At 37.7% G+C, this 27,503-nt stretch overlaps 1 protein-coding gene across 4 annotated transcripts in view; it reads left to right on the forward strand.

The window, feature by feature from the left end:
• The first annotated feature begins 8,680 nt into the window (after positions 1–8,680).
• The window catches only part of LOC482194 (alpha-fetoprotein-like), a 53,325-nt gene continuing 34,502 nt past the window's right edge, over positions 8,681–27,503 (forward strand). For 3 of the 4 annotated variants that reach the window (XR_005369090.1, XM_038556311.1, XM_038556313.1), the window contains exons 1-7: positions 8,681–8,794; positions 10,128–10,179; positions 10,324–10,465; positions 12,086–12,297; positions 16,989–17,121; positions 19,938–20,035; positions 21,070–21,199. Coding sequence is in view for 3 of the 4 variants with exons in the window: in XM_038556311.1 (XP_038412239.1) it covers positions 8,710–8,794; positions 10,128–10,179; positions 10,324–10,465; positions 12,086–12,297; positions 16,989–17,121; positions 19,938–20,035; positions 21,070–21,199 (852 nt within the window). In the remaining variant the exon portion in view is untranslated. Of the gene's footprint in view, positions 8,795–10,127; positions 10,180–10,310; positions 10,466–12,085; positions 12,298–16,988; positions 17,122–19,937; positions 20,036–21,069; positions 21,200–27,503 lie in introns of all 4 variants that reach the window. The other variant, XM_038556312.1, reaches the window with a different exon arrangement.

The raw sequence follows: 27,503 nt of genomic DNA on the forward strand, positions 1-27,503 counted from the left end.
TGTAAGTGCTTGTCAGTGATGTCTAAGGAGAGGGAGTGTGGGGAACTGGGCAGCCAGGAAATGAGGGTTGGTCATGGGCTCGTGGCCTGATTATCCCAACTGTTCTTTAAACTTTTAAAGTTTTTAGTGTTTCAATGTCTGAAACTGAAGGTGATGACCTTTAAGAAATAATACTTGAGAATAGTCACAGAGTCCTTTCGGCATAGCAATTACAGTGTAGTCTTTGGGATTTTTATTTATTTCATCAACAAGTATTTATTCGACTCCTACTGTTTGTCAGACATTGTGCATACAAACGTGAGCTGGTTAGAGATGGTTCCCCGTGGCAGGGGAGAAGGATAGTAAACAAGCAATCACATATGATGTCATACGGATAGAAAAAGTCCCTGCTGTGGGACTGCATTGATCGGCACTCAATCTAAGCTGAAGGTGTAGGGGGAGAGGAAGGGGAGGGCACCCCATTCCTACTGCCACTAACTTGCTGTACATCCTCAGACAATTTCCCTACAATCCAAGACCTCCATATTTTTGTGTAACATGGAAGAATAATATCCACATCACATCACAAAGGCTTTAGCGAACTGTATCAAATGACTATATAAAGTACCTAATACAAGGGCCAGCAGACAATAGATGTTTATTTCATGAAGTTATTTTTCCTTTTGCCATTTTCCAAACTTCCATTTACTAATGAGGAGAACAGGAAGAAAGTTTTACTTAGATAATGGATAATAAGTATAGCAAACAGAAGTGAATCAGAGCACAGTTTGCTAATTCAATTTTCCACCTGCTGGTGGATTCTGCTGTGTGTCCCATCCCCTACTAGTGGATTCTGCTATGTGTCCCATACCGTGCTGAACACAGCAGATGTGAAACCAGAGTCCCAGGAGCTTGTCATCACAAGACTCTATACTCACAGAGGAAACTGCCATATAGCTCTCTGCTGTTGTGCCGGAGAACATACTAATAAAAAGCTGGTAACTGGTGTGATGTGGGGAAAGGAGGGAGAGGAATGGTTTATTCAAAAGATGTATTTTGTCTAGAGAAGAGAGGATTTGGAATGAGGGCAAATCACATGTTCTCTGCTCAGACAGAACCCAAACCGATGACTAGAACACACCAGTACTCAGTGCATGAAGAATTTTCTAGTACTAGAGGTGATTCTAAGTGGGGTAAGCCTCATGGTACAGCAATGAGTACCCAGACTGCAAGCAATCCTCACCCAGGTTTTCTGTGGGATCTGGAGATCCAGTCCTGGTCTTTCTAAGGTTCCTTCAAACTCTTGTTTCTATGACTCATATAAGAATTAGGTTTACTGTGAAATAATATTCATTAAAAATTGTCACTGTCTCTTGTATGCTTTCCATTTTTAATCTTAAAAGTCAGTGTGACTGGGTGACAGGCACTGAGGGGGGCACTTGACGGGATGAGCACTGGGTGTTATGCTGTATGTTGGTAAACTGAACTCCAATAAAAAAATATACAAAAAAAAATGTCAGTGTAAACATCTCACTCTCTTATGGAACAAATTCTGTGCTACCTTTCAAGTCTTACCACAAAACTCATCCCCTTGCTTTTGTTTAGATAATCCTCGCTGCTTGTTTTTCCTCTGGCCTGAAATTCCATTAGCCACTGATAAAGGACCTAACACGATCTTTTGTTTTCAGAATCTCTTGCTCTGAGATGAGAATTCAAATACGATGTAAATTTTGTCCAATTTTTTCTTTATAAAAAAGAGGAATTAGTTTAACACACATGCAACAGTTTTTCTGTTTTTTGTTTGTTTGTTTGTTTTTTTAAGTGTCAGCCCCAATCAATTAATACTGGTTCTCTTGTGGCACTGCACAGTGAATGCTAAAGCTGAGCCAAGGTGCAGAGACAAAGAGGGCAGTGATCAGTTAGTCATGTCTGCAGTAGGTGACCTTCTGGGGCACTCACCCAAAGGATTAGCCATTCCTAGTGTAATAATAGGTCCAGTTCTGATGTTTCCATAAGGCTCGGAGGAAGATCTCAGGGGCACAGCAGAAGAGATGCTGAGAATTAGCGCTCTTTAGAAGACCCTGAGAAGGATGATGAAACCTGCCAAAGAGAATTCTTCCTTTTCTGACTCTAGTTTTCCACACACATCATCCATATTCTTTAGCATTAGCCGATGTGTCCCAAACCTAAATAAGAACAGATCTGTGGTTATTATTATTATTATTATTCTCTAGGAAACCAGAAATAAGAACACATGGGTAGTATAATCAAGTGATGGACTGCCAGTCTTAGATATTATTTGGTCCAAATCCTCCAGATATAAACAAGGAAACTCAGGACAGGAATTGTTAAAGTAGTAACTGGTGATCTTCCATTTCCAAAACTTTTGGACTTCACATTTTTCTTAGACTTTTTATTTGACCAGTAAGTACCTGTTTCCTCCCCTAAACCCCCAATCTGGATGTTAGGCAAAGGTGACAATAGTTCAGGAATGTCGACAGCTTAGTTTTCAATACTAGCTCTTGGATGGTGTGGGCTCCAAAGTCAGACAGACCTGAATTTCTACCTGTGAGTCTATGAGCAAATTACATGCTCTTGAGTCTATTGTTGCTATTGATCATTTTTTTTAAATTAAGCTTTTTGTTTTGATTCCAGTATTGCTAACATGCAGTGTTATATTAGTTTCAGGTATACAATATAGTGATTCAGCAATTCTATACATTACTCTATGCTTATTGTACACAGTTAAGAGTACAGTAGTGTACCCTTAATCCCCTTCACCTATTTCATGCATCCCTCACCCACCTCCCCTCTGTTAACTGTTTGTCCTCTAAACTCTGTTTCTTGCTATGTCTCTTCCTCTTATTTTTTTCTTTGCTGTTGTTTTGTTCATTTAATTCCACATGAAGTGAAATCATATGTTATTTGTCTTTCTCTGACTTGTTTTGCTCAGCATTATACTCCTTAGCTCCATCCATGTGGTAAGATTTCATTCTTTTTGTGGCTGAATATTCCATTGCATATGTATACCATTTCTTCTTTATCCATTCATCAGTCCATGGAACTTGGGCTGCTTCCATAATTTGGCTATTGTAAATAATGCTCCAGTAAACAGAGGGATGCATTTATCCCTTTGAATTAGTGTTTTTGTACTTTTTGAATGCATACTCAATTGTGTGATTACCGGAGCACAGTGTATTTCTATGTTTAATTTTTTGAGGAACCTCCATACCATTGTCCACAGTGGTTGCACCAGTTTGCATTCCTGCCAGCAGCATATGAGTTTGTCTTTCTCTACATCCTCACAAATATTTGTTGTTTCTTGTGTTTTTTATTTTAGCTATTCTGACAGATATAAGGTTGGTTGCACCAGTTTGCATTCCCGCCAGCGGTATATGAGTTTGTCTTTCTCTACATCCTCACCAATATCTGTTGTTTCTTGTGTTTTTTATTTTAGCTATTCTGACAGATATAAGGTGAGTTCTCATTGTGGTTTTGATTTTTATTTCCCTGATGATGAGTGATATTGAGCATCTTTTCATGTGTCTATTGGCCATCAGGATATCTTCTTTAAAGAAATGTCTGTTTATGTCTTCTGCTCATTTTTAAATTGGATTGTTTGTTTTATTGGGTGTTGAGTAGCATCAGTTCTTTACATATTTTGGACACTAACCCTTTATCAGATATGTCATTTGCAAATATCTTCTCCCAGTCAGTAGTTTCCTTTTAGTTCTATTGATTGCTTCCTTCACTGTGCCAAAGCTTTTTATTGTGATGTAGTCCCAATAGTTTACTTTTGCTTTTATTTCCCTTGCCTCAGGAGACATACCTAGTAAAATATTGCTATGGCCAATGTCAAAGAAATTACTGCCTGTGCTCTCTTCTAGGATTTTTATGGTTTCGGATCTCACATTTAGGTCTATAATCCATTTTGAGTTTATTTTTGTGTATAATGTAAGAGAGTTGTCTAGTTTCATTCTTTCGCATGTATCTGTCCAGTTTTCCCAACATCATTTGTTAAAGAGAATCTTTTTTTCCTATTGCATAATTTTTCCTCCTTTGTAGAAGATTAATTGACCACACAATTATGGGTTTATTTCTGGGTTTTCTATTATGTTCCATTGAACATTGTGTCTATTTTTTGCCAGTACCATACTGCTTTTATTGCTACAGTTTTGTAAAACAGAGAGAGAGAGAGCAAGAGAGAGAGACAGAGAGTATGAGCCAAGGGGAGAAGCAGAGGCAGAGGGAGAAGCAGACTCCCCACTGAACAGAATGCTCAATGCTGGGGTCAATCCCAGAAATGCCAAGGTGCAAAGAAACCAGAGATATGTGAACAAATCAGACCACCTTGCCTCAGGCATCTGAGGTGGGGCCCTTTTATGGCAGTCACATTGTGATCAACAAAGAATAAACAGATCGCAAAATAGAAGGATTTCTTTTTTAAAATTCCCCTGACTATTCGGGGTCTTTTCTGATTCCACACAAATCTTAAAATAATTTGTTCTAACTCTCTGAAGAAAGTCCATGGTATTTTGATAGGGATTGCATTAAACGTGTACATTGCCCTGGGTAACATTGACATTTTCACAATATTAATTCTGCCAATCCATGAGCGTGGAATATTTTTCCATCTCTTTGTGTCCTCCTCAATTTCTTTCAGAAGTGTTCTGTAGTTTTTAGGGTATAGATCCTTTACCTCTTTGGTTAGGTTTATTCCTAGGTATCTTATGTTTTTGGGTGCAATTGTAAATGGGATTGACTCCTTAATTTCTCTTTCTTCAGTCTCATTGTTAGTGTATAGAAATGCCACTGACTTCTGGGCATTGATTTTGTATCCTGCCACGCTACCGAATTGCTGTATGAGTTCTAGCAATCTTGGGGTGGAGACTTTTGGGTTTTCTATGTAGAGTATCATGTCATCAGCAAAGAGGGAGAGTGGACTTCTTCTTTGCCAATTTGAATGCCTTTAATGTCTTTTTGTTGTCTGATTGCTGAGGCCAGGACTTCCAGTACTATGTTGAATAGCAGTGGTGAGAGTGGACATCCCTGTCTTGTTCCTGATCTAAGGGGAAAGGCTCCCAGTGCTTCCCCATTGTGAATATTTGCTGTGGGCTTTTCATAGATGGCTTTTAAGATGTCGAGGAATGTTCCCTCTATCCCTACACTCGGAAGTGTTTTGATCAGCAATGGATGCTGTATTTTGTCAAATGCTTTCTCTGCATCTAATGAGAGGATCATATGGTTCTTGGTTTTTCTCTTGCTGATATGATGAATCACATTGATTGTTTTACGGGTGTTGAACCAGCCTTGTGTCCCGGGGATAAATCCTACTTGGTCATGGTGAATAATTTTCTTAATGTACTGTTGGATCCTATTGGCTAGTATCTTGTTGAGAATTTTTGAAAACCATATCTGAGGCATCACAATGCCAGATTTCAGGTTGTACTACAAAGCTATGGTCATCAAGACAGTGTGGTACTGGCACAAACACAGACACATAGATCAATGGAACAGAATAGAGAACCCAGAAGTGGACCCTGAACTTTATGGTCAACTAATATTCGATAAAGGAGGAAAGACTATCCATTGGAAGAAAGACAGTCTCTTCAATAAATGGTGCTGGGAAAATTGGACATCCACATGCAGAAGAATGAAACTAGACCACTCTCTTGCACCATACACAAAGATAAACTCAAAATGGATGAAAGATCTAAATGTGAGACAAGAGTCCATCACAATCCTAGAGGAGAACACAGGCAACACCCTTTTTGAACTCGGCCACAGTAACTTCTTGCAAGATACATCCACGAAGGCAAAAGAAACAAAAGCAAAAATGAACTATTGGGACTTCATCAAGATAAAAAGCTTCTGCACAGCAAAGGATACAGTCAACAAAACTAAAAGACAACCTACAGAATGGGAGAAGATATTTGCAAATGACGTATCAGATAAAGGGCTAGTTTCCAAGATCTATAAAGAACTTATTAAACTCAACAGCAAAGAAACAAATAATCCCATCATGAAATGGGCAAAAGACATGAAGAGAAATCTCACAGAGGAAGACATAGACATGGCCAACACGCACATGAGAAAATGCTCCGCATCAGTGGCCATCAGGGAAATACAAATCAAAACCACAATGAGATCCCACCTCACACCAGTGAGAATGGGGAAAATTAACAAGACAGGAAACAACAAATGTTGGAGAAGATGTGGAGAAAAGGGAACCCTCTTGCACTGTTGGTGGGAATGTGAACTGGTGCAGCCACTCCGGAAAACTGTATGGAGGTTCCTCAAAGAGTTAAAAATAGACCTGCCCTACGACCCAGCAATTGCCCTGCTGGGGATTTACCCCAAAGATGCAGATGCAATGAAACACCGGGACACCTGCACCCCGATGTTTCTAGCAGCAATGTCCACAATAGCCAAACTGTGGAAGGAGCCTCAGTGTCCATCGAAAGATGAATGGATAAAGAAGATGTGGTCTATGTATACAATGGAATATTCCTCAGCCATTAGAGACAACAAATACCCACCATTTGCTTCAACGTGGATGGAACTGGAGGGTATTATGCTGAGTGAAGTAAGTCAGTCGGAGAAGGATAAACATTATATGTTCTCCTTCATTTGGGAAATATAAATAATAGTGAAAGGGAATATAAGGGAAGGGAGAAGAAATGTATGGGAAATATCAGAAAGGGAGACAGAACATGAAGACTCCTAACTCTGGGAAACCAACTAGGGGTGGTGGAAAGGGAGGAGGGCGGGGGGTGGGGGTGAGTGGGTGACGGGCACTGAAGGGGGGCACTTGACGGGATGAGCACTGGGTGTTATTCTGTATGTTGGTAAATTGAACACCAATAAAAAATAAATTTATTAAAAAAATAGAAGGAAGCCATTAAAAATGTTATTATCAGTCCTTATTCAAGCCAAGTTGTCACAAGAATGTTAAGGTCACAAACTCCCTGGTCAGTTCTAAATAAAAGACTGTCAGTGGAGATCCATGTTGGTAACCCTGTCAGGACCCCTCCCACTCCTGAGAGCTTTTTCTGTATCCTTGCTTAATAAAATACTATTGCTTTGCTCACTCTCCTTTGTCCACAAGATTCAATCTTTGTGAGACAAGAACTTAGCTCTCCTGCTTTAAATAGAAGAATAGATTAACTCTTCTAAATAGAATAGATTAACTCTTCTTTAAATGTTTGGTAGAATTTGCCTGTGAAGCCTTCTGGCCCTGGACTTTTGTTTGTTGGGATTTTTTGATTACTGATTCAATTTCATTGTTGGTAATTGGTCTGTTCAAATTTTCTGTTTCTTCCTGTTTCCAACATGGCAGGTCAATCCAAATCCTCCAGGTCTGCCTATTTTCTGAAGTCCCAGGCCTCTGTAACAAGTAAGACTCCCAAGTGTCTCTTGTTGAGGATACTATAGTCAGCATACTAGAATCAGCCCTTGCAAGGATTCCAGATTTGTCTGCTCTGCCAGTAATCATGGCTCCTGGGTGTCTCTGAGTGAAGGATATTCCTGCAGCCCAACAAAGTGTCGTACTTGCAAAGTAGTCCAGACTCCTTTACTTGTACCCTATAGACAGGCTGCATGATGTGTTCTCAAGCTTCCCCAGAGCTTGAGGCTCCCAGGTGCTTCTTTGGCTGGCTTCTCAGTCCTATGGGCAGGCCCTGACTTGGCAAGGGAAAATGCAAGTTCTCTGGGTCTCCTCAGATATAAGCCTCAAGAGCTGCATGCACTCGGAAGTGATTTCTGGTTGCCTGTCCTGGGACATTGAATAAGTTCACTCCTTGAACTGATAGAAGAAAAGGCCCAATCTCATTGCTACCTCCCATTTCTCATAGAGCACCTTCAGCACCAGGATGTGCTTCATCTGCACTGTCACTTCTTGACATCTTCACTAGTCCAGTAGATTCACGTGGTACTTGTGCCTGCCCTTGGGTGTCATGATGTTCTCAATCTCATACAGCTACTGGGCTAAGAGCCTGCCTAAGCAGTTGTCTTGGTTCACCCTTGCCAGAGCTGTCAACAGCTCCATGGCCCTTAGACGGACTGCATGATGTGTTCTTGGCCATTTCCAGAACTTGAGTCTTCCAGGTGCTGCTTTTAGGTGGTTACCTAGTATGGCAGGCAGGCCTAGATAATCTTGAGTCCCATTTTCTTTTTCAAGGAATAAGAATTCTGTTATCTGTATAAAGTCATAAAAATCACCAGATTCACAATGAACACTCAATAAGTTAGGTCCCATTTCCTTGGGTTTGCTCCCAAGGCCTATGCTCCCCACTATCTCCAGGGACTTGAAAATGTGCCCAGCACTGGAACCAGGGCTTTAACCATTTATTTGAATCTGTGGTAGTACATGTTTACCTTCCCTCCTGCCACTTCAGAACTTTGTACATGTCAACAGGCATTCCCAGGAAATGAAATATTTACCAAAGGTGCTTATTGATTACTACAAGGCCTACATGGTATAATCTTGAAAAAACAAGTAGATTGACATGACTCATTTTAAAATCCAGTATTCATTAATGAATGCCATCCATTAGCAATATTTCTTCATTGCCATGAATTTCTTCAATTTTATCAGGGTTGTATTGGTCTAGAAAAAATATTCACCAGGAAAAGGTTAATTATTAATAGTAATTACTTGAAAAGAGTATAAAGGGATTCCTCAGTTCTTTCAGATGATAGAGCACCTTCTTTAAAGGTTCATCTGGAACAATGAAGATTTTTAGACCTATATGTTTTCTTGTTTTCTTCAGCTACGTTCAATGTCAAACTCTTCAGAGAAGTTTACTAGCTGCAGGTAGGGATCCTATTTACAATCTATACATGCCATGTGCCAGGAGATAAGGCATGATGACTTCCTAAAATATATACTTAAATGTAAGAAAAGGCTTATATTCTTCAGTGCTCATCACTGTCAACAGAGTCATTGGAAATTGCTAGAAATTAATTTGTGGAAGGGATGTGAAAGAGAGCGAATATATTGAGGCAACACACACAGAAAGATCTCGTTTTAGCTTAGCTTGCACTCTGGGTGAGGGATCTATACATTTCAAATTTGTGTTTGAAATTGGATAAACAATTTTGGATAAAGCAACTGTGTTCATAGTAGCAAGAAAAATATTATGACCCACTTTTTTCAGTACCTATTCTGTGCAAGGTGCTGGGCTTGGAGCTTCACATCTATGTTTCCATTGAATCCTAATAACTATCCAATGTGGTAGAGTTTATTTCTGTTTTCTAGGTAGAGAAATAGAAATTTTGAGAGCTTACACAATTTTCCCAAGGCCACACTCAATATAAGAGCTAGAAGTTGAACTCAGAGTAACGGACTCCAAAGCTTTTGTATTAATAGCGATAATAATGTTTCTTTATTTAACAGAAAGCTGTTCAGCTCTTAAGAAACCATTAGTATAAGAAGATATTGTTTTGTTGAGTTTTTTTAAAGATTTTATTTATTTATTCACAAGAGTCACATAGAGAGAGGCAGAGACACAGGCAAAGGGAGAAGCAGGCTCCATGCAGGGAGCTGGATGCAAGACTCGATCCCAGGATCCTGGGATCACGACCTGAGCCAAAGGCAGACGCTCAACCGCTGAGCCACCCAGGTGTCCTGAGAAGATATTGTTTTTAATAGAGAACTTGTAAGTGGAGGTGATAAGAAAGATAAAGTTGATAGTAAATCCAAGATGCTTGAGATGCTGTCTTTGCCAAATGAAGCCTGGCAAAGTGCTAATATTTATACGTTTGCTCCCAATGTTTAATTTTCTTAATATTCCTTGGATACGCTAGTAGCTTCTAATACAAAGAGTTAAATAGCCAAATAGCCAAATCATGTTAATTAATTCAGATGTGTCAACACAAGTACATGCAACTCATTTGTAAGCAAATGACAGATTTCAAGTACACAGTACATTTGAATAGAAATAAGTTATTTACAGAATGCAGTTGAAACACAGGTGAAGGTATATTCTAGCAATTCATTTTAATTTTGATGGCAAATAAAATAGGTCTGGAAGTTTATAAGTGAATAAATATGGATTTCAGAATTATAAAGGGAGATTTCAATTTTGAAAATATCCTCTTAATGCAAAAAAAAAAAAAAATCTCGTTTTTTTTTTTTTTTTTTTCAGCCTTGCGCCACATTAATAGCCAGAATTATCTGCAGGAGAACTTAAGAGACATGTGAGTCTTATCAATATTCTCTTATCTGAAATTTGAAATCACGATTATTTCGGAAGGGGGAGAGGGGCATTGTTATTTGATCTAACAATAATGGAGGAAGAGTTTGATTTTATCTTTAACACTCTTACAAGTTGTATGTTTCAGCACCAGCATTATGGTTGCTCAGTTTCTTCAGAAGTTAACTTATGAAGAAGTACAAACCATAGTTGAAGAGTTGGTAGATCTAACAGACAAGTGCAAGATTCTCAAGCCACATGAATCACCGTCAGAATGCGCTCACCAATTGGTAGGTAAATCATGTTTTGCCTTTCTCTCTTTTTTTTTAAACTAAAATTCCAACCAAAAGGTGTTATCATGAAGTGGGATGTTGAATAATTAGGTATGAAATTTTAAGGGAAACAATATGTATATCAATCACACTCAAAATATAATCTTTGTAGGTTTATAAATCTACAGTTTTTCACTTCATCTCTGAGGGCTCAGACTCAGAGAACCCAAACACTCAAGAGAATGAATTATAACCTAGAATGCCAATTTGTTCGTTTAAGTTGGTTGCTTTGCCTCTCTCACTGGAATATTGTTGTCTGACATCCTCATATAAAGGTCCCTGGGAAATCAAAGTACTAATTTTAAAAAGTTTTTAAAAGTACTTGAAAAATAAGAAAGAAGTGAATATTATTATAGGCCTTTTTCTTAGCCAGCAAAAAATCTTGGGGATTACTACTGTCTCATAAAGTATATCTATCTTGTGATGAGCAAATTTTGATGAACACTAACATATTTGTACAATCCACATATTTTTTGGATCACTTATATCATGCCAAACATTTTAAATTACAAATTAATAGTTTTCTTTTTTGTCGGTAAGTTTTTTTTTTTTTAACCCACCTTCTTGGGGCTAAAACCTACCCACCTACTTACTAGACTCTTAGTAGACATAGAAAACCATCAGTCTTAGGACACCTGGGTGGCTCAGCGGTTGAGCGTCTGCCTTTGGACCAGGGTGTGATCCTGGAGTCTTGGGATCAAGTCCCACATCAGGCTTCCTGCATGGAGCCTGCTTCTCTCTCTGCCTGTGTCTCTTCCTCTCTCTCTATCTGTGTCACTCATGAATACATAAATAAAATCTTTAAAAAAAATCATCAGTCTTATTAGAAACACATTTTATTTTATTTTTAAACACCATGACCTTAGCTGAAATCCAGAGTTAGCTGCTTAACTGACTGCACCAGGTGCCCCTAGAAACACATTTGAAATGAAGTTCTCCTAGTGACTAGTCTCACTTATTTTAATAGTGATTCCTTTTTAATTCTACTTCAAAAGATGGCCTTTTTTTTTTTTAACCTTTATCCCCTAAATCTGGGCATGTATTGTTTGAAGTTTGTAGCATCCCACACATTTACTGCCACTCAAAGGTATTTGAAAAGTAACTGAATTATTACATTTTCATTTGAACATTTGACACTGAATACATACTGTCTCAGAGTTCAATTCTTAAAATAACTTCCCATGGAAACCAAACTAAAAACAATTAGGAAGCAAGGAAAGAAAACTACCATCTTTTTCTTTCTTGGTGGATAGTTACAAGAAATACTTTGATTTTGCTGGGCTCTGAAATTTTGGCTTCTGTTTAATGCCTTTTAATGACTATATGAAAACATATTCAAAATCACAATTATTTTGGAAATGAAAGAATGATAAATTCCATTTAGCCCATGTCTAACATGTGGAAATTTAGACTTAAAAACATAAAAAAACTTCTGCTCTAGAGAGCTATGTCCAGGGATTACTAAATACAGAGTATATGATCATATGCTCAGGGGACTTTTCTTATAATAATCCTTTACCTTTCCTAAGAGTGTAGATCACACCTGCTTCCCCTTTACATTATTATTTCCTCCTGCAGATGACTACTTTTCTGGAACACATTTGTAATAACCAAGGAAAGGCTGAGAGACAGGAGTTTTCTGACTGTTGCAATATAAATAACAAAGCAAGACTCAAGTGCTTCCTATTATACAAAAAAGATGATGCAGATGACAGTGATGTATTCCAAATTCCAAATCCTGAGCAGATCTGTGAGACGCACAAAGAGAATCAAGTGTCAGTGAAGGAGAGGTAAGCCATTTCTCTCTGAAGAAGAGTGTTTTCAAATTTTGAAGACAGATCTTTTTTTATATATATGGGCCTCTGAGAACACAATGCTTTATTACTTGGAATTAGAGTAAAATTTTGAGCTACAATATATATATTTTCTCCCTCAGAATGACAGTTACAACCTTAGTGAAACCAGACAGGGCATAGAAACATCTGTATGTAGAACATTACAAATGACTAGGACAAAAACATTTTTAAAGATAATTTTAAAAATGACTAGGACAATGTGAAAGACCCATCTCCTTAGGTTAAATTAGTCAGACCCATAGCAAATGATGTTGAAAGGTACAGCAAGTAAGCAGAGCATAATACACAGAGAGTACTAGGGACAGAGAGTGGGTGATAGCTCTGGCAAGGGGCTGGCATTTGGAAGATCCATCAAGGGATAGCAGAGAGGGTATCTGATAGGCTTGGTGAGAACTAGGAGTAAGTGGCAATTGCAGATTAGACAGAGATGAGTTTTCTGCTCATAAACTCTCATTTTATAATTCCCACCTAGAGTGGATAGCATTATAGCAGATGCGTAGGGGAGTTCTTATTTCGTTTTCCTAATGAGCAAAGAGGTCTATCTGTTAAGAGTGGGGTATGAGCAAGTGCCTGGGTTTAGAGGTAGGTAACCAATGCCTAGAGAGGTAGAAATGACAAGAGAAACACAAGACTTCAGTTCTCAAGGAATGCAATTCTGGCTGTCTTATCAAGACAGGCTCAGATAATGGGAATAAGGCAAAGATCTGATGCTTGTTCTAGAGGGCAAGGAGCATGGTGATGATTTGATTTCAGATTTTAGACATGAAACTTTTGATCAGAGATAAATGAGCAGAGTGACTTGATGCCGAATTACATAAACTACTTTAATTCACTTATTTGGGTACAGAATTACTGAGCCTTGAAGAAGAAATTAATTGGACCTGCATCCTTAGGTAGAAAGGACTAGATCCCTAGGTGTCTCAGTCGATTAAGCATTCAACTTTTTATTTCAGCTAGGATCATGTTCTCAGGGTCTCGAGAATAAGCCCTGCATACAGCTCTGCAGTCAGGATGGGGTCTGCTTAAGACTCTACCCTTCCCCGCTGCTTGAGAGAGAGAGAGAGAGAGAGAGCGCGCAAGCTCATTCTCTCCCTCCCTCCCCCCAATCTCTCTCTCTCTCAAATAAATAAATCTTACCAAAAAAGAAAAAAGAAAAAGAAAGGACTAAGAGACTGGGGGTTGGGCAGGTTACAACCTGTCTGGCATTAGGGGCAACTGAATGGGAACCAAAACAGGACCCAGCTACCTATTTACTATGATGCTTCCATTCTAAGAGAGAATTATAAAATCAGGTTTGGGTTGAACATTCAGAGATTACAAAATCTAACCTATACTCAGACAGTGAATCTAATCTCTTCTTGAATATTTACAATGAAGTCAATATAAGGAGTTATTTTAAACGCTAATCTTAATATGCAGACAACTATAAATACTGAGAGGAAAAATAATTTTCTAATTACTTGTCTCATAATTATAAGGCAACAACTTCATTTAATTCTCAACCAAGGAAACAGTAACCATATATCAGAGCTGGGAGGAAAAGTCAGCTATTTCAGATTTTTCAAAAGACGGCATAGTATACAGATACACAAAACCATCGTTACTGTATCTTTGGATTATCTAAGGAATTTTCGATGACAGTTTTAATTTATTATAAGCTTCTATTGAATATCTGACTGTAGAAACCCACTTCTAATTAAGTGTGACCCTATGATATCTTACTATAGGGACATTCCATTTTTTTAATGTCTCTAATTAGTAGAAAGCTTTTCCTTATATTGAGTTAAACTTTGTCTTTGGAGATTTAAAATTAGAATTGGCTCATATTGAGTATCTTCCAAGGGAACTAAGTTACCATAGTACAAAAATGAACTCTTAATTCGGCATAGACAATAAAGAGCAGAGGTATTGAATGGCTTTGGTGAAATTTGGTATTGACAAGAGAAACACAAGGCTTCAGTTCTCAAGGAATACAATTCCTTATGTTAGGAGGCAGCTGTATGTTGATAATACCAGTTCTGTCGTTCTGTTTCTATAGGTTGGGCTTGAGAGACTCTGCTGATAGAAGCCCATTGACTAAACTTCCAGGGCTTTGGGGCCGCTTAGTGAGAGTGAAGAGGAATTTTTTGGGGGGATGGGGGGAGGGAGGATCACAGACCTACTTTTCTAAGTATTGTTAATGAATGATGTTTGGTTCTATTATTTGGCCTATTTTTCCACCTCCATAGTTTGCGGATGACTTTTTTCTTTATAGGTTTTTAAAAAGCAAAAGTAATAATACTTTTACAGGGTAAGCTAACTTTAGTGTGGTAGCAAATAATCTCTAATTTTCAGCAGCTCAGTATAACAAAAAAACAGAATTTTTTTTCACTCATGCTATCTGTCCAATGAAAATTGGTAGGCAGTCTGCTTATCATAGTCACTTAGGGACTTAGGTTGACAAAGATACCATCTCAACACTTACTTCCTTGATTACTATGGCAAAGGAAGGGGATAATAGTAAATCATGTATTGCTTCTTAAGCTTGTTTAGAAACAGCACTCATCATTTTTACTCACACATCATTAACCAGCAAGTCACATTGTCATACCTCATCTCACAGGAGGCAGAAATGTGCAATCCTACCATTTGCCTGAAAGGAGGGGAGCTGGAAATATTTGGTAAACAACTCTACTGGCAACTGCCTCGGTCATCCACCCACACACAAAAAATGATTTTCTACCTTTAACCGAAAGGAAATGTTACCACAGAATTGCTACACACCAGTTGTTAGATAAGGTGTCTGTTGACGTTTGGTTAGCGCTTCAGGTCTCCTGCAAATCTTGTCTTTATTAGGGCCCCAGGATTCGTATCTGGGCAGAGGGCAGTAACAAATACTCTTCTGATGAAGTCACATATGGATATAGTCCCTGACCCCAGAAACTCTAGCCACCTCCTTCGGTTATTGTTTTCTAGACCCTGCAGCACTAAGGGATTTCTATAAAATATTTTAAGCATTTCCTTGGATATTTGTCATGAGATACCATTGCTTTTTCAATCATTTCAGGGAGGGCAATGGTAGCAATTTTTCATTTGACTTCATTGGCTTCTGCAGCTGTATTTTTCTCTAGGATCCCAAAAGGACTTGGAGTTAGATCCCAAAGGAGCAGGGATATAGATTTATGTATTATCCAAGGAACTGGTGGTGGATGGATGTTAAAACAAGAACCAAGTTCCTATTCTATCGCTTCCTCCATTATCCTTTCAATGTTGAAAACCTGATTTTCTGGTGTCACCATTTTTCTGGTGATATAGGCCAACTCTACAGACACTACATCTTAAACTTGCATTAAGAATAGTATTATAATAATCAGTATGAGTCTTGAGTGTTACTTTCATTTCGTTTTAATTGGCTATCCTGACACTTGACATCTCATCTCTCTCTATCTTGGCTCAGCTGCTGACAGTTCTCCTCCCACGGGTAACCCAGGAATGCAAGTGTTTCCAGCTCTATATTATCTGGAGCATGTGTTTCCAAGGTCATCGAAATAGAAAAAAAGAGAGCAGGGAAAAAAAAAAAAAGAGAGCGAGAGCAGGGAACTGTGCTGAGACATTACCAGCCACACCTCAAAGCATTGTGGAGCACATTCATTCACATTTCATCCTCCAGAATTCAGTTACATGTTCTTGACCTAACTGCAAGGGAGTCTGGAAAAGGAGTCTCCCTGTGCACACGGAAAAAGAAAATGGATTTGTGTGAGCATTAAGCCAGTTTTTGCCTGTAATGTCATCTGGGTTTTTGTTTTTGTTTTTAATTAGAAAGACAGTATGAGCGTTTAGAGGGAGGGACAGAAGGAAAGGGAGAGTAAGAGAGAGAAGGCCAGGCAGACTCTGTGCTGAGCAGGGAGCATGACATAGGGGCTAGACCCCAGCACCATAATATCAGGACCCGAGTGGAAGACAGATGCCTAACTGACTGAGCCACCCAGGCACCCCGCATGCCTATAATGTCCTCTTGTTCAGTAGTTTTGCATTTGTGTCTGTGGGGTCTTTAAGCAAACTTTGCAAAAATAGGAGGAGACATGCATTATAAGTGAAAGGCAGACCTGATGCCCAGGCTCTGTGTGTGAGGGATAAATGAACTAGAGAGGGAAATAAAGATGGGGGCTTAGTAACAAACCAAAATACTGAGGGACACATCTTGGAGGACTGGCATTTCCTAGTCTAGAAAGAACTTCTGGATGATCTTGAGAGACTCCCCTCACCCCACTAATAGCTTCTAAATTTAATCCTCCTGCACCAGATGTACAATCCTGCATTTACAATTCATTTTGGCCTACTGAACTTTCTATCTTCCACTTCTTCCATTTATATAAAAATGACAAGTTTTAATTACTTTTTCTTTCCCCACCAGCCTGGAAGTCACAGTTGGTCACTTTCTGGGCATTCTGTGAATGTCTAATTTCATAGTGATCTGTCCAGAGTGACGTGAACACGTGATGATGTCTTTACATAGTATAGTGCTATCTTATCTCTTTCATCATGAAATTCTAGAAGTTTCAGGTCGACAAAACTAAATGCAGAAACTGTGTTGGCACATGTTCTTGGATTCTAAATTACACGACTTTGTATTTGCCAAATTACAGGTACATTTATGAAATGTCTAGAAAGTATCCATTCTTGTATGGACCCACTATTCTGACAATGTCTGCTTGCTATGAAACAGCTATTCACTCATGTTGCCAAGAAGAAAATAAAACTGAATGCTTCCAGATGAAGGTAAAATATTCATATGTCAACTGTTATTTAGAGCCTTGTTCTGCGGTGTGTGGACTGTGTACCAGCAACGTACGCATTACCTGGCGTCTCATTGGAAATGCAGAATCTGAAGCTCTTCTCCAGACATACGAAATAAGACTCCATTGTAAAGAGATACTGAAGCAATTCATATTGTTATTAAAATTTGAAAAGTGTGAATTAGCATAGACACTACTTTGTCATAAATATTTAATATTCAAGTTACTATTGTTGCATATCAAAATACCCCAAAATTTATTGACTCAAAACCAAGGATCATTTTATTATCTCTCATGATTTCTGTGGGTCGGGAGTCCAGGAAGGGTTCATCTGAGCAGTTCTGGCTCATGATCTTTCTTGTGGTTGCAGTCAGACAAGGGCTGAAATTAGGACTCCGGGGGCCTGAATCACCTAGGGGCTAGTTCAAGATCTCTTTCTTCTCCCAGAATCTCAGGGCCTCTCCACGTGGTCTTGGTTAGTTTGGGATTCCTCGCAGCATGGTAGCTTCAGGGCAGATGGATTGCTTACATGGCCAAAGACTTCAAGAACGCATATAATAGTGGCTAAAGCAGAAGTCGAATGGCCTTTAATGAACTAGTCTCAGAAGTTACTTCTGTCATACACTATTAGTTGAAACACCATAAAACCTTACCAGTTTGAAGGGGACAGTATATATACTGTACCTTTTGATTGGGAAGACTGTCAAAGTCTCATTGTAAGAAGAGCAAGGAATAGAAGATATCCCTGCAGCAATCTTTGGAAAATACAATCTACCACACTTAATTTTAACCATGTAGCCTTTCTCTTTCATTGAATGGATATGAATCAGTGATTAGTTCTATGATAAAAGTACTTTTCATGCATGCTCGTTTCAGGATTTAAATATTAACATAAAATGACCATCTTTACTAGAGAGGGCACCAGATGGATTTTCCAAAGGTTGTACTGAAATGAGTAGTAGTTTGATAATCATTTTGATGAATTCTCAAGATTAAATACAGGACCACTTTGTTCTTACTGTTTTCTTTGATCTTCTCAGTGTAAATTTATTTCATATTCTTCAAAACCCCTATTTCTCTATTTCTCTAAACCTATTTTTCATATTGAGCTCCTCTTTGTCTGCTTTCTGTAAGAAATTAAATAATATATCTAAAGAGTTTCTGTCATATGCTAAGTACTCAATAATTATAGCTATTATCGTTAAAGATAATATTAATGATATCATTATAATATATAGCTTTAATTTATATTATATACTTTATATATAAATATATTTATTATATAAATTTATTATCTCCCTCTCTGTTTGTTCCCTAGTGACTCCTTCAGAAGTCAATTTTGAATTCCTAAGCAGGACAGTTTTTTTGCTTTTTGGTTTATATTAATTAAAAACAGAAAAACAAATGATCATGCACACTTATGTCTTATTACTTCACATTTCTAAAGAATGAACGTTTTTGTAGAGGTTAAGTTTTTTTTTTTTTAAGTAACTTGTGCTTACTCTTTTAAGTTACAAAGTTTTCTTAATTTTAATCCTTCTCAGTGGAGAAGTTTCCTTCATGTATAACATGCACCTATAAAGTTACCTTAGAGTTCTTCCCTCCTCTATCCTACTTTATGATCTTTACAGTATTGCTGATACCAGGATGTCTATTCCTAATGGTTCTGGCTTCTTCTCAGGGAAAATGACATAACCAAGTGTGTAAAAATTAAGTCTATGATCAGAGAATATGGTTTATGAATTAAGTCTTCACAGACTCTTGGAGAAGTAGACAATCTTATTTGTACTAGATTTTAAATGGGTAGAATACAACAAAATAAGGATTAAAGTAATAATTATATTTATAATTGATTAAAAATATAATTAGTTATATTTAATAATAATTATTAAATTATGATTATTGTGCCAGTTTTGTGGTTTGAATATTACTTTTGTGTATATTTTTTTAATTTGTTCTTAAAAATAGTACTCTAAGGTACAGTTAGCCAACTGGTCATTATAATGTTTAAGTGAAAATATAGAGCTGTTCTGAAATTTAAAAATATTGCTAATATTTCCAACACATAGAGATACCAATTTTAGATTTTTCCTTTTGTTCATTTCTCTATCCACAGATTTTCTTTTGTACGTTGTGATCATACTGAAGACTTAAACTTTCTTTTTAGTAGAAGTATAAATTTTGTCAAAATTAATGTGCCATTATTTACTTTACCATCACAATGTTGAGACACATTTTATTTGTTTCCAAAATTTTACCATCATAACAAAATATGCATGCTCTTCTTTTTGCATAATTATGTTTTTATTTATGTAGAAGAATTTATTTGCAATAGTTTCAAAAGTAAAAATCCTGGGTTAAAAACTATGAACATATTTGTGGGGGAGGGGGACTTCATTAATGTATATTGCGAAACTGGAGCATATATTTTAGATAAGCAGTAGGAGACATGTCTAAGATGACAGAGCTAGGAACTTGAATAAAAACAAGATACAAGTATAAGACCTAATTGAAATGTATTCCTTTGGCTCTCTGGACTTTTGTTTGCTTAATTTCATGTCTTCTTTTCATTCCAAATGTTTGAGGTTCTAGAACAAGTGATTTCTGGGAAGTAAGATACTATTTTATAAAACCAACCAACCAACCAACCACATTTGATCTCTTTTAAATAAGGCAATAAGGACTTTCTAATTCTGAGGAGATAAACAACTTGTACTTTCCTTTCTTGTTTACTGATTACACGAGTGGCTTTTTCTGTTACTACCACATTTCTGTGATGAGTTGTTTTTCTAATTACAGCTAGAACCCATCAGAAAATACATTAGAGAACTATCTTGGAGGCATCACCATTTATGTGAAATTGGAATTAAATTCAACCATAAAGTAGCAAAAGCAGTGTAAGTTACTGATTGAGATACATGAATTTTATTGCTTTTGGATTACCCCATTTGATCAAACTCATGTGAAAAATTATTTTTCTTTTATTTAATAATGTCTCTCAATGCAAACTTGTTTCCTTTCTCTACACATATGCTATTTGCCCATTTGATAGGACACAGAGAGCTGGGCTTGAGACCGCCCAATCCTTCTCTCTACCCACTATCTCCTGCCTCAGTTTCTTCCATCTGGTCAGATCCCTTAGCCTCTGCCTTTAGTGCACAAAAGATTCTGTACATGAAGATGCAGGCACTTAATTGTTCCACATGATAAAGGCTGGAAGACAAAATATTTTCTTTCCTCTGAGAAGATAGGAAAGATTTTGGCTCCAGTGAAATGCAGAACAGAAAATTTAGTGGTGTTTTGTAGGTGTTTTGATGGAAGAGTGTGGGGTGAGGAGAATTTGTTTTACTCAGTGTGCCTATTTCCTGGTCCAGATTGTATTTCTGTCCAAGTTTACCTGTGAAGAGATGTATCTTCCCTTATATCACCTCCTTTCCCAATCTGGGACAGCATTGGGCTGCACGGGAGCTTAGTTCTCCTTACAAGGCAGTCTCATTTTTCCTCTTGCCAGAGACATTTTGGGGATGTTGCTCAGCTGTCAATAGGGAGAGGCAAGGGAGACCCAAGACTCTTGTAATCATTGTCTTTATGATGAAGAATTTTACTTGGAAATTCAGGTCAGATAAATTTCCAAGTTATGCATCTAAGCAACTCAGCTTCTTTAAGTGATAACTTCAATGATGAAAATGACTATGTTTTGCATGATTATGAATTGAATGGTGTTTGTTTTATGATTTAGATCTTTGTGTGGCTCTGAGTGCTATCACTGAAGAAATAGAAGGCATTTAAAAGTATATATTTAAAATATACTCTCTTCATCCTACATTTGCAAATGTGTTTCTATTATTTTGGTTACTCAATGAACTAGAACTAATTTTAGAAAGGATTGAACTCAAAATATGGTCTAAAATGTACTTATTTTTCTTTTCAGGGAATTGGTTCTGCTGACTAAAAAACAACCAAAAACTAACTTTTCTGAAATTGCCAGACTGGCCGTGTATATTAAAAATCTGCATCAGACATGTTGTGAAGGAGATGTAGTCGCATGTGTACTTGGCAGGGTGAGAGCCTCTCCTTTCTTAAAATTCACTTCAGGCTTTAAAAAACTTACAATTCTAAAAACTCTAAAATTCGAAACAATAACAACAAACCTTACAACTCTTAAAAAAAGGTGACCATGATATGTAATGAATCTAAAATGAAGTAATGAGCACTTCTCAATATTACCAGTAGAGTTGACAGTAGTGTCTCCCCTCTTCTCTCATCCCAAGTCAGGCAATGATTTTTTTCTTCCTTCCTTCCCTACTTTTCTCCTTCTACTCCTCCATCTCTTCCTCCCCCACTTCCTTTCCTCCTTACTTATCCTGTCCTTCTTCACTTTATTCTGTTACTCTTTAATTTTTAGAGCTGACCTTTAATTTCCTTCGAAATAGGGTTTGTATTTCATTCATCTTTGAATCCCAAGAATTGCAACTGAGGGCCCAGGCCATATCAGCCTGGAGGATAAAAGAAGCATGAAGACAAAGAGGTCGGTCTGGGGTTTGGGGGCACGGACACCATAGAATTCGCCCGCCCCTCATCCAAGTGTAAAGTCTTCAAATGCCAGAGAAGGAAAAATTTTAACTGTCAAAAATTCAACGAGGCTTTAGTAAATCACAGATTACAAGTCCTGTTCTTATTCTTTCTGCAAATTAGAACATTGATTAATTTTCATCATGATAAATAAAACCCAGGAACAAAGAGAAGCTAGAATCCTAATTTCATGGGGATATCTATGACTCTTATGGACAGGAGCCCCCACCTTCAACTATTTTAGTCCCATTCCATGAAAGATTAAAGGATGTGAGTAACAGTGGAAATTAAAATAGAAAGCCATTGCATAGACACTCAGTAGAATCCCTTGGATTCTGCAGCCTCAACTATTTACTTTGTGAATGGAATGGAATGGAGCCGGGGTCAGACCACACGTATCCTTTGGTACCATTGTGGTTGTCAAATCAGTGCCACATTCAGCCCTACTGCTGGGAAAGGTGACAGGAGCCACTGCTACTTTCATCTTGGAGATAGACAATATAATGTTGTTCTTGAGTTACTTTCTGTATGGCAGTAATCCCAACTAGTGCTGGAAGAAACACTACCTTGCATACTTAGAAGGAGTCCTGGCTTTTCAGGACAGGCAATTAGAATGTTATTTGCATGAAGGTTGGGTGAACTTGGGAGTAGAGTTAAAAGAAAGTGGAGGCCTGACAGACGCAATCATAGTTAAAGAAAATAAAACAAAATCTCTAATATCCTTTAAAACATAAATAAGGAGCCTCGGTGTCCATCGAAAGATGAGTGGATAAAGAAGCTGTGGTCTATGTATACAATGGAATATTCCTCAGCCATTAGAAACGACAAATACCCACCATTTGCTTCAACGTGGATGGAACTGGAGGGTATTATGCTGAGTGAAGTAAGTCAATCGGAGAAGGACACACATTATATGTTCTCATTCATTTGGGGAATATAAATAATAGTGAAAGGGAATATAAGGGAAGGGAGAAGAAATGTGTGGGAAATATCAGAAAGGGAGACAGAGCGTAAAGACTGCTAACTCTGGGAAACGAACTAGGAGTGGTAGAAGGGGAGGAGGGGGGGGGTGGGAGTGAATGGGTGACGGGCACTGGGGATTATTCTGATATGTTAGTAAATTGAACACCAATAAAAATAAATTAAAAAAAAAACATAAATAATACCTATGCCAAACCAGTAACTCCATTTCTGGTTCTACATCATGTCAGGAATGCCAGAACAATCTTCAATGATTTCATTGTATTGGCTAGTATTCACAAACAATATAGATAACTATAAATGGTTCTAGTATTCCTGTCTTGGTCCAGACTTTAAGGAAACAGGTTTAAAGTTACTGGCTTGACAATGGTATTGTTTACATGTTAAGGGATTTTTCACTCTTATTTTAGAGGTTTGAGTTTTTTAAAAGATTTTATTTATGTATTTGAGAGAGAGAATGTGCATGTGCATGAGCAACAGGGTAGGGATGGGGGTGGGGGTGGGTAATGCGTGTGAGGGGAGACAATCTAGAGCAGACTCCACACTAAGCACAGAGCCCAATGAAGGGCTCCATCTCATGGCCCTGAGATCATGACCTGAGCCAAAATCAAGAGTTCCACGCTTAACCAACTGAGCCACCCAGGCATCCTGAGGTTGTTTTGTTTTAATTAGTTTGATTTCTGAACATTAGTAAATGTTTTGTTTTCTTAGGATGATCATTTGATTTCCATTTAACTTATCCATTGGTGAATTATATTTAAAGATTTCTTAATTTTTAACCATCTTTAGGTTGCTTAAATCAATTTAATTTTGTTATATTTCTGGATTTTACATATATATAATTTTCAAATTTTTGCATTTCTGTTTACATAAAATTGGTCTAGAACTTCCAGTATTTGGTAGTTTTGGTATTCAGTTATGCTAACTTCCAAAAATTACACTGTTTTTCCTTTCAAAATCTCTGAAATAACTTCATAGTATTGAGAATTACCTGCTTTGTGAAGAACTTGTCCATGAAACTGGAGCAGGACTGGAGACAGAAACCTGGGTGACAGCTTTTCCATTTCTTTTGCTATAGATTTATTTTGACATTTTTCAGTCGATCCTCACTACTTATTCACGCACTTGTGAATTCACCTATTTGTCAAAATTCATTTGTAAGCCCCAAATCAGCACTCAGCACTTTTATGGTCATCTGCAGGCTGACCGGTGTGTGCTCAGAGCCGCGAAGAATTGGAGTTGTGTGATGCCCATAATCCTGGCTGGGGGGGACTACTGAGTCAACAGCCCTAGGGAATGCCTTCTTGTTTTAGCTCTCATACTGTAAATAAGTGTCCTTTCTGCAGTCTAGTGCCACATTTTTCACATTTGTGTGTGTGTGTGTGTGTGCGTATGTGTGATTTAGCTGTTTGAAATGGCCCTCAAGCATAGTAAGTGCTGAAGTGCTGACTGGGGTTCCAAAACACAAAAAAAGTCATGATGTACCTTAAGGACAAGCTAATGTGTTAGATGTATTAGTTCAACATTAACAAATCATCAATACATATTAAATAAGGGGTATTTAAATAGAAACACACATAAAACAAGGCTATATCTTGATCTGTTGACAACAAAAATGTGACAGAGGCTTATAGGAAACTAGTCTTGGATTCCCCTTAGAGCTGATGAGTTCGTATTCTCAAATTCAGTGAATTTATAACTGTTGTGACTAATGAGCATCAATCAAATGTACCATTTTTCGGTCAGGTTTTATAATATACATTTTTAAAATAAAGTTTCCTTTATGAGCATCTTCTCACTGAGGTATTGGGTTCTACATAATATTGCTATTGGATAACTAAAAACATCAAGCATATAATTATAGTTCTTTTCTCCATGTAGTTGCATTTTCGCCTTTATTTAGCTTTGCAAAGGTCCTACCTAATGTACTGGTCTTCTCCCAGGGAAAGTTTTTGGACTTATTTACTAATTCTGCTAGGTTTCTGCTTTTAATTTTATTAGCCTTCTCAGGTTTGTGTAGCTGTTTTTAGTTCAGTTGTTTGGATTGACTTCTTACTTTTTCTGTACTCATTCTTTTTCAATAACATTGTTAACAAGAATGATTTCAGTTGAACATCATTTCTTTGACACACTATTTTCCAGTTTGTTTATTTATTTATTCATTTTAAGAATGTTAATTCCAAGATAGTCAACATAGTGTCATATTAGTTCCAGGTATACAGTGTAGTGATACAGCAATTCTGTGCATTACCCAATGCTCATCATGATAAGTGCACCTTTTCTACTGTTTATTTTTCATATTGATTTAATTGTCTTTTTATTAGAGTATTACTCCCAATGCTTTTAGGAATGATACATGGGTTATTTATTACCTTTGAACTGTATGTCCTAGAAAGTTTTCTATACTTATCACTGCTTATAACATTACATGATACTTCACAACATCACATCAATTCAAAAAGCAAGTAATCTGTATTGTAGATGTTAATTTTTAATGTTAACTCTACCTAATCACTCAGTCAACATAATTCAATTTTACATTGCCGAGTTCTCTCTCGTTCTTTGACTTCAAAGCACTATTGGACCAACATTTTGGGGTTGTATAATAATTGCTATAGTACAGACTTTTAAAAAAACAATTTCTTTGTGCCAACTGCTAATTCTAAGCACTTCACTCTTATTCAGAAAACACTTTTTTAGTACTTTACCTGTGCCAGGCTCTTTTTTTTCTTCCTAATAATTATTAATCCATTTAATTCCCATAATCTTAGCAAGTATTATTTTAACCCCATTTTATAGATGAGGAAATTGAAGGAGAAAAGGCTAAGTACCTTGCCTAGGTCACTCAGTTGGAAGATAGCAGTCAAGACTAGAAATCAAGAAGTCTGACTTCAGACCCAGAGCTGTCAATCACTGTACTGGTTTATTTTTCCAGTGATGATTGCAGAAGATGATAGGGAGAAAGACTGTATTCTTACAGTTTCTTTCATCAATTTTCTTCCCCCTCTTTTTTTTTTTATTGGAGTTCAATTTGCCAACATATAGCATATCACCCAGTGCTCATCCGCCAAGTGCCCCCCTCAGTGCCCGTCACCCCCCATACCCCCACCCACCTCCCTTTCCACTACCCCTTGTTCATTTCCCAGAGTTAGGAGTCTCTCATGTTCTGATATTTTCACTCATTTCTCTCCTTTCCCCTTATATTCCCTTTCACTATTTTTTATATTCCCCAAACGAATGAGAACATATAATGTTTGTCCTTCTCCGATTGACTTACTTCACTCAGCATAATACCCTGCAGGTCCCTCCACGTTGAAACGAATGGTGGGTATTTGTCATTTCTAATGGCTGAGGAATATTCCATTGTATACATAGACCACATCTTCTTTATCCATTCATCTTTCCATGGACACCGAGGCTCCTTCCACAGTTTGGCTATTGTGGACATTGCTGCTATAAATGTTGGGGTGCAGGTGTCTCGGTTTTTCTCTGCCTCTGTATCTTTGGGGTAAATCCCCAGCAGTTCAATTGCTGGTCGTAGGGCAGATCTATTTTTAACTCTTTGAGGAACCTCCACACAATTTTCCAGAGTGGATGCACCAGTTCACATTCCTACCATCAGTGCAAGAATGTTCCCCGTTATCCACATCCTCTCCAAAATTTGTTGTTTCCTGTCTTGTTAATGTTCCCCATTCTCACTGGTGGGAGGTGGTATCTCATTGTGGTTTTGATTTGTATTTCCCTGATGGCAAGTGATGGGGAGCATTTATTTTCTCATGTGCTTGTTGGCCATGTCTCTGTCTTCCTCTGTGAAATTTCTGTTCATGTCTTCTGCCCATTTCATGGTTGGATTGTTTGTTTCTTTGCTGTTGAGTTTAATAAGTTCCTTATACATCTTGGAAACTAGCCCTTTATCTGATACGTCATTTGCAAATCTCTTCTCCCATTCTGTAGGTTGTCTTTGAGTTTTGTGGACTGTTTCTTTTGCTGTGCAGAAGCTTTTTATCTTGATGAAGTCCCAATAATTCATTTTTGCTTTAGGTTCCCTTGCCTTCATAGATGTATCTTGCAAGAAGTTGCTGTGGCCAAGTTCAAAAAGGGTGTTGCCTGTGTTCTCCTCTAGGATTTTGATGGAATCTTGCCTTACATTTAGATCTTTCATCCATTTTGAGTTTATCTTTCTGTATAGTATAAGAGAATGGTCTAATTTTATTCTTCTGCATGTGGCTGTCCAATTTTCCCAGCACCATTTATTGAAGAGACTGTCTTTCTTCCAGTGGATAGTCTTTCCTGCTTTTTCAAATGTTAGTTGACCATAGAGTTGAGGGCCCATTTCTGGGTTCTCTATTCTGCTCCATTGATCTATGTGTCTGTCTTTGTGCCAGGACCACACTGTCTTGATGACCACAGCTTTGTAGTACAACCTGAAATCTGGCATTGTGATGCCCCCGGCTCTGGTTTTCTTTTTCAATATTCCCCTGCTATTCGGGGTCTTTTCTGATTCCACACAAATCTTAAGATGATTTGTTCCAACTCTCTGAAGAAAGTCCATGGTATTTTGATAGGGATGTGTAAATTTCCCTGGGTAGCCTTGACATTTTCACCATATTAATTCTTCCAATCCATGAGCATGGAATATTTTTCCATCTCTTTGTGTCTTCCTCCATTTCTTTCAGAAGTGTTCTGTAGTTTTTAAGGTATAGATCCTTTACCTCTTTGGTTAGGTTTATTCCTAGGTATCTTATGCTTTTGGGTGCAATTGTAATTGGAACGGAGTCCTTAATTTCTCTTTCTTCAGTCTCATTGCTTGTG

This window comes from Canis lupus, chromosome 13 (assembly GCF_011100685.1).
Source record: "Canis lupus familiaris isolate Mischka breed German Shepherd chromosome 13, alternate assembly UU_Cfam_GSD_1.0, whole genome shotgun sequence".
Lineage (NCBI taxonomy): Eukaryota > Metazoa > Chordata > Mammalia > Carnivora > Canidae > Canis > Canis lupus.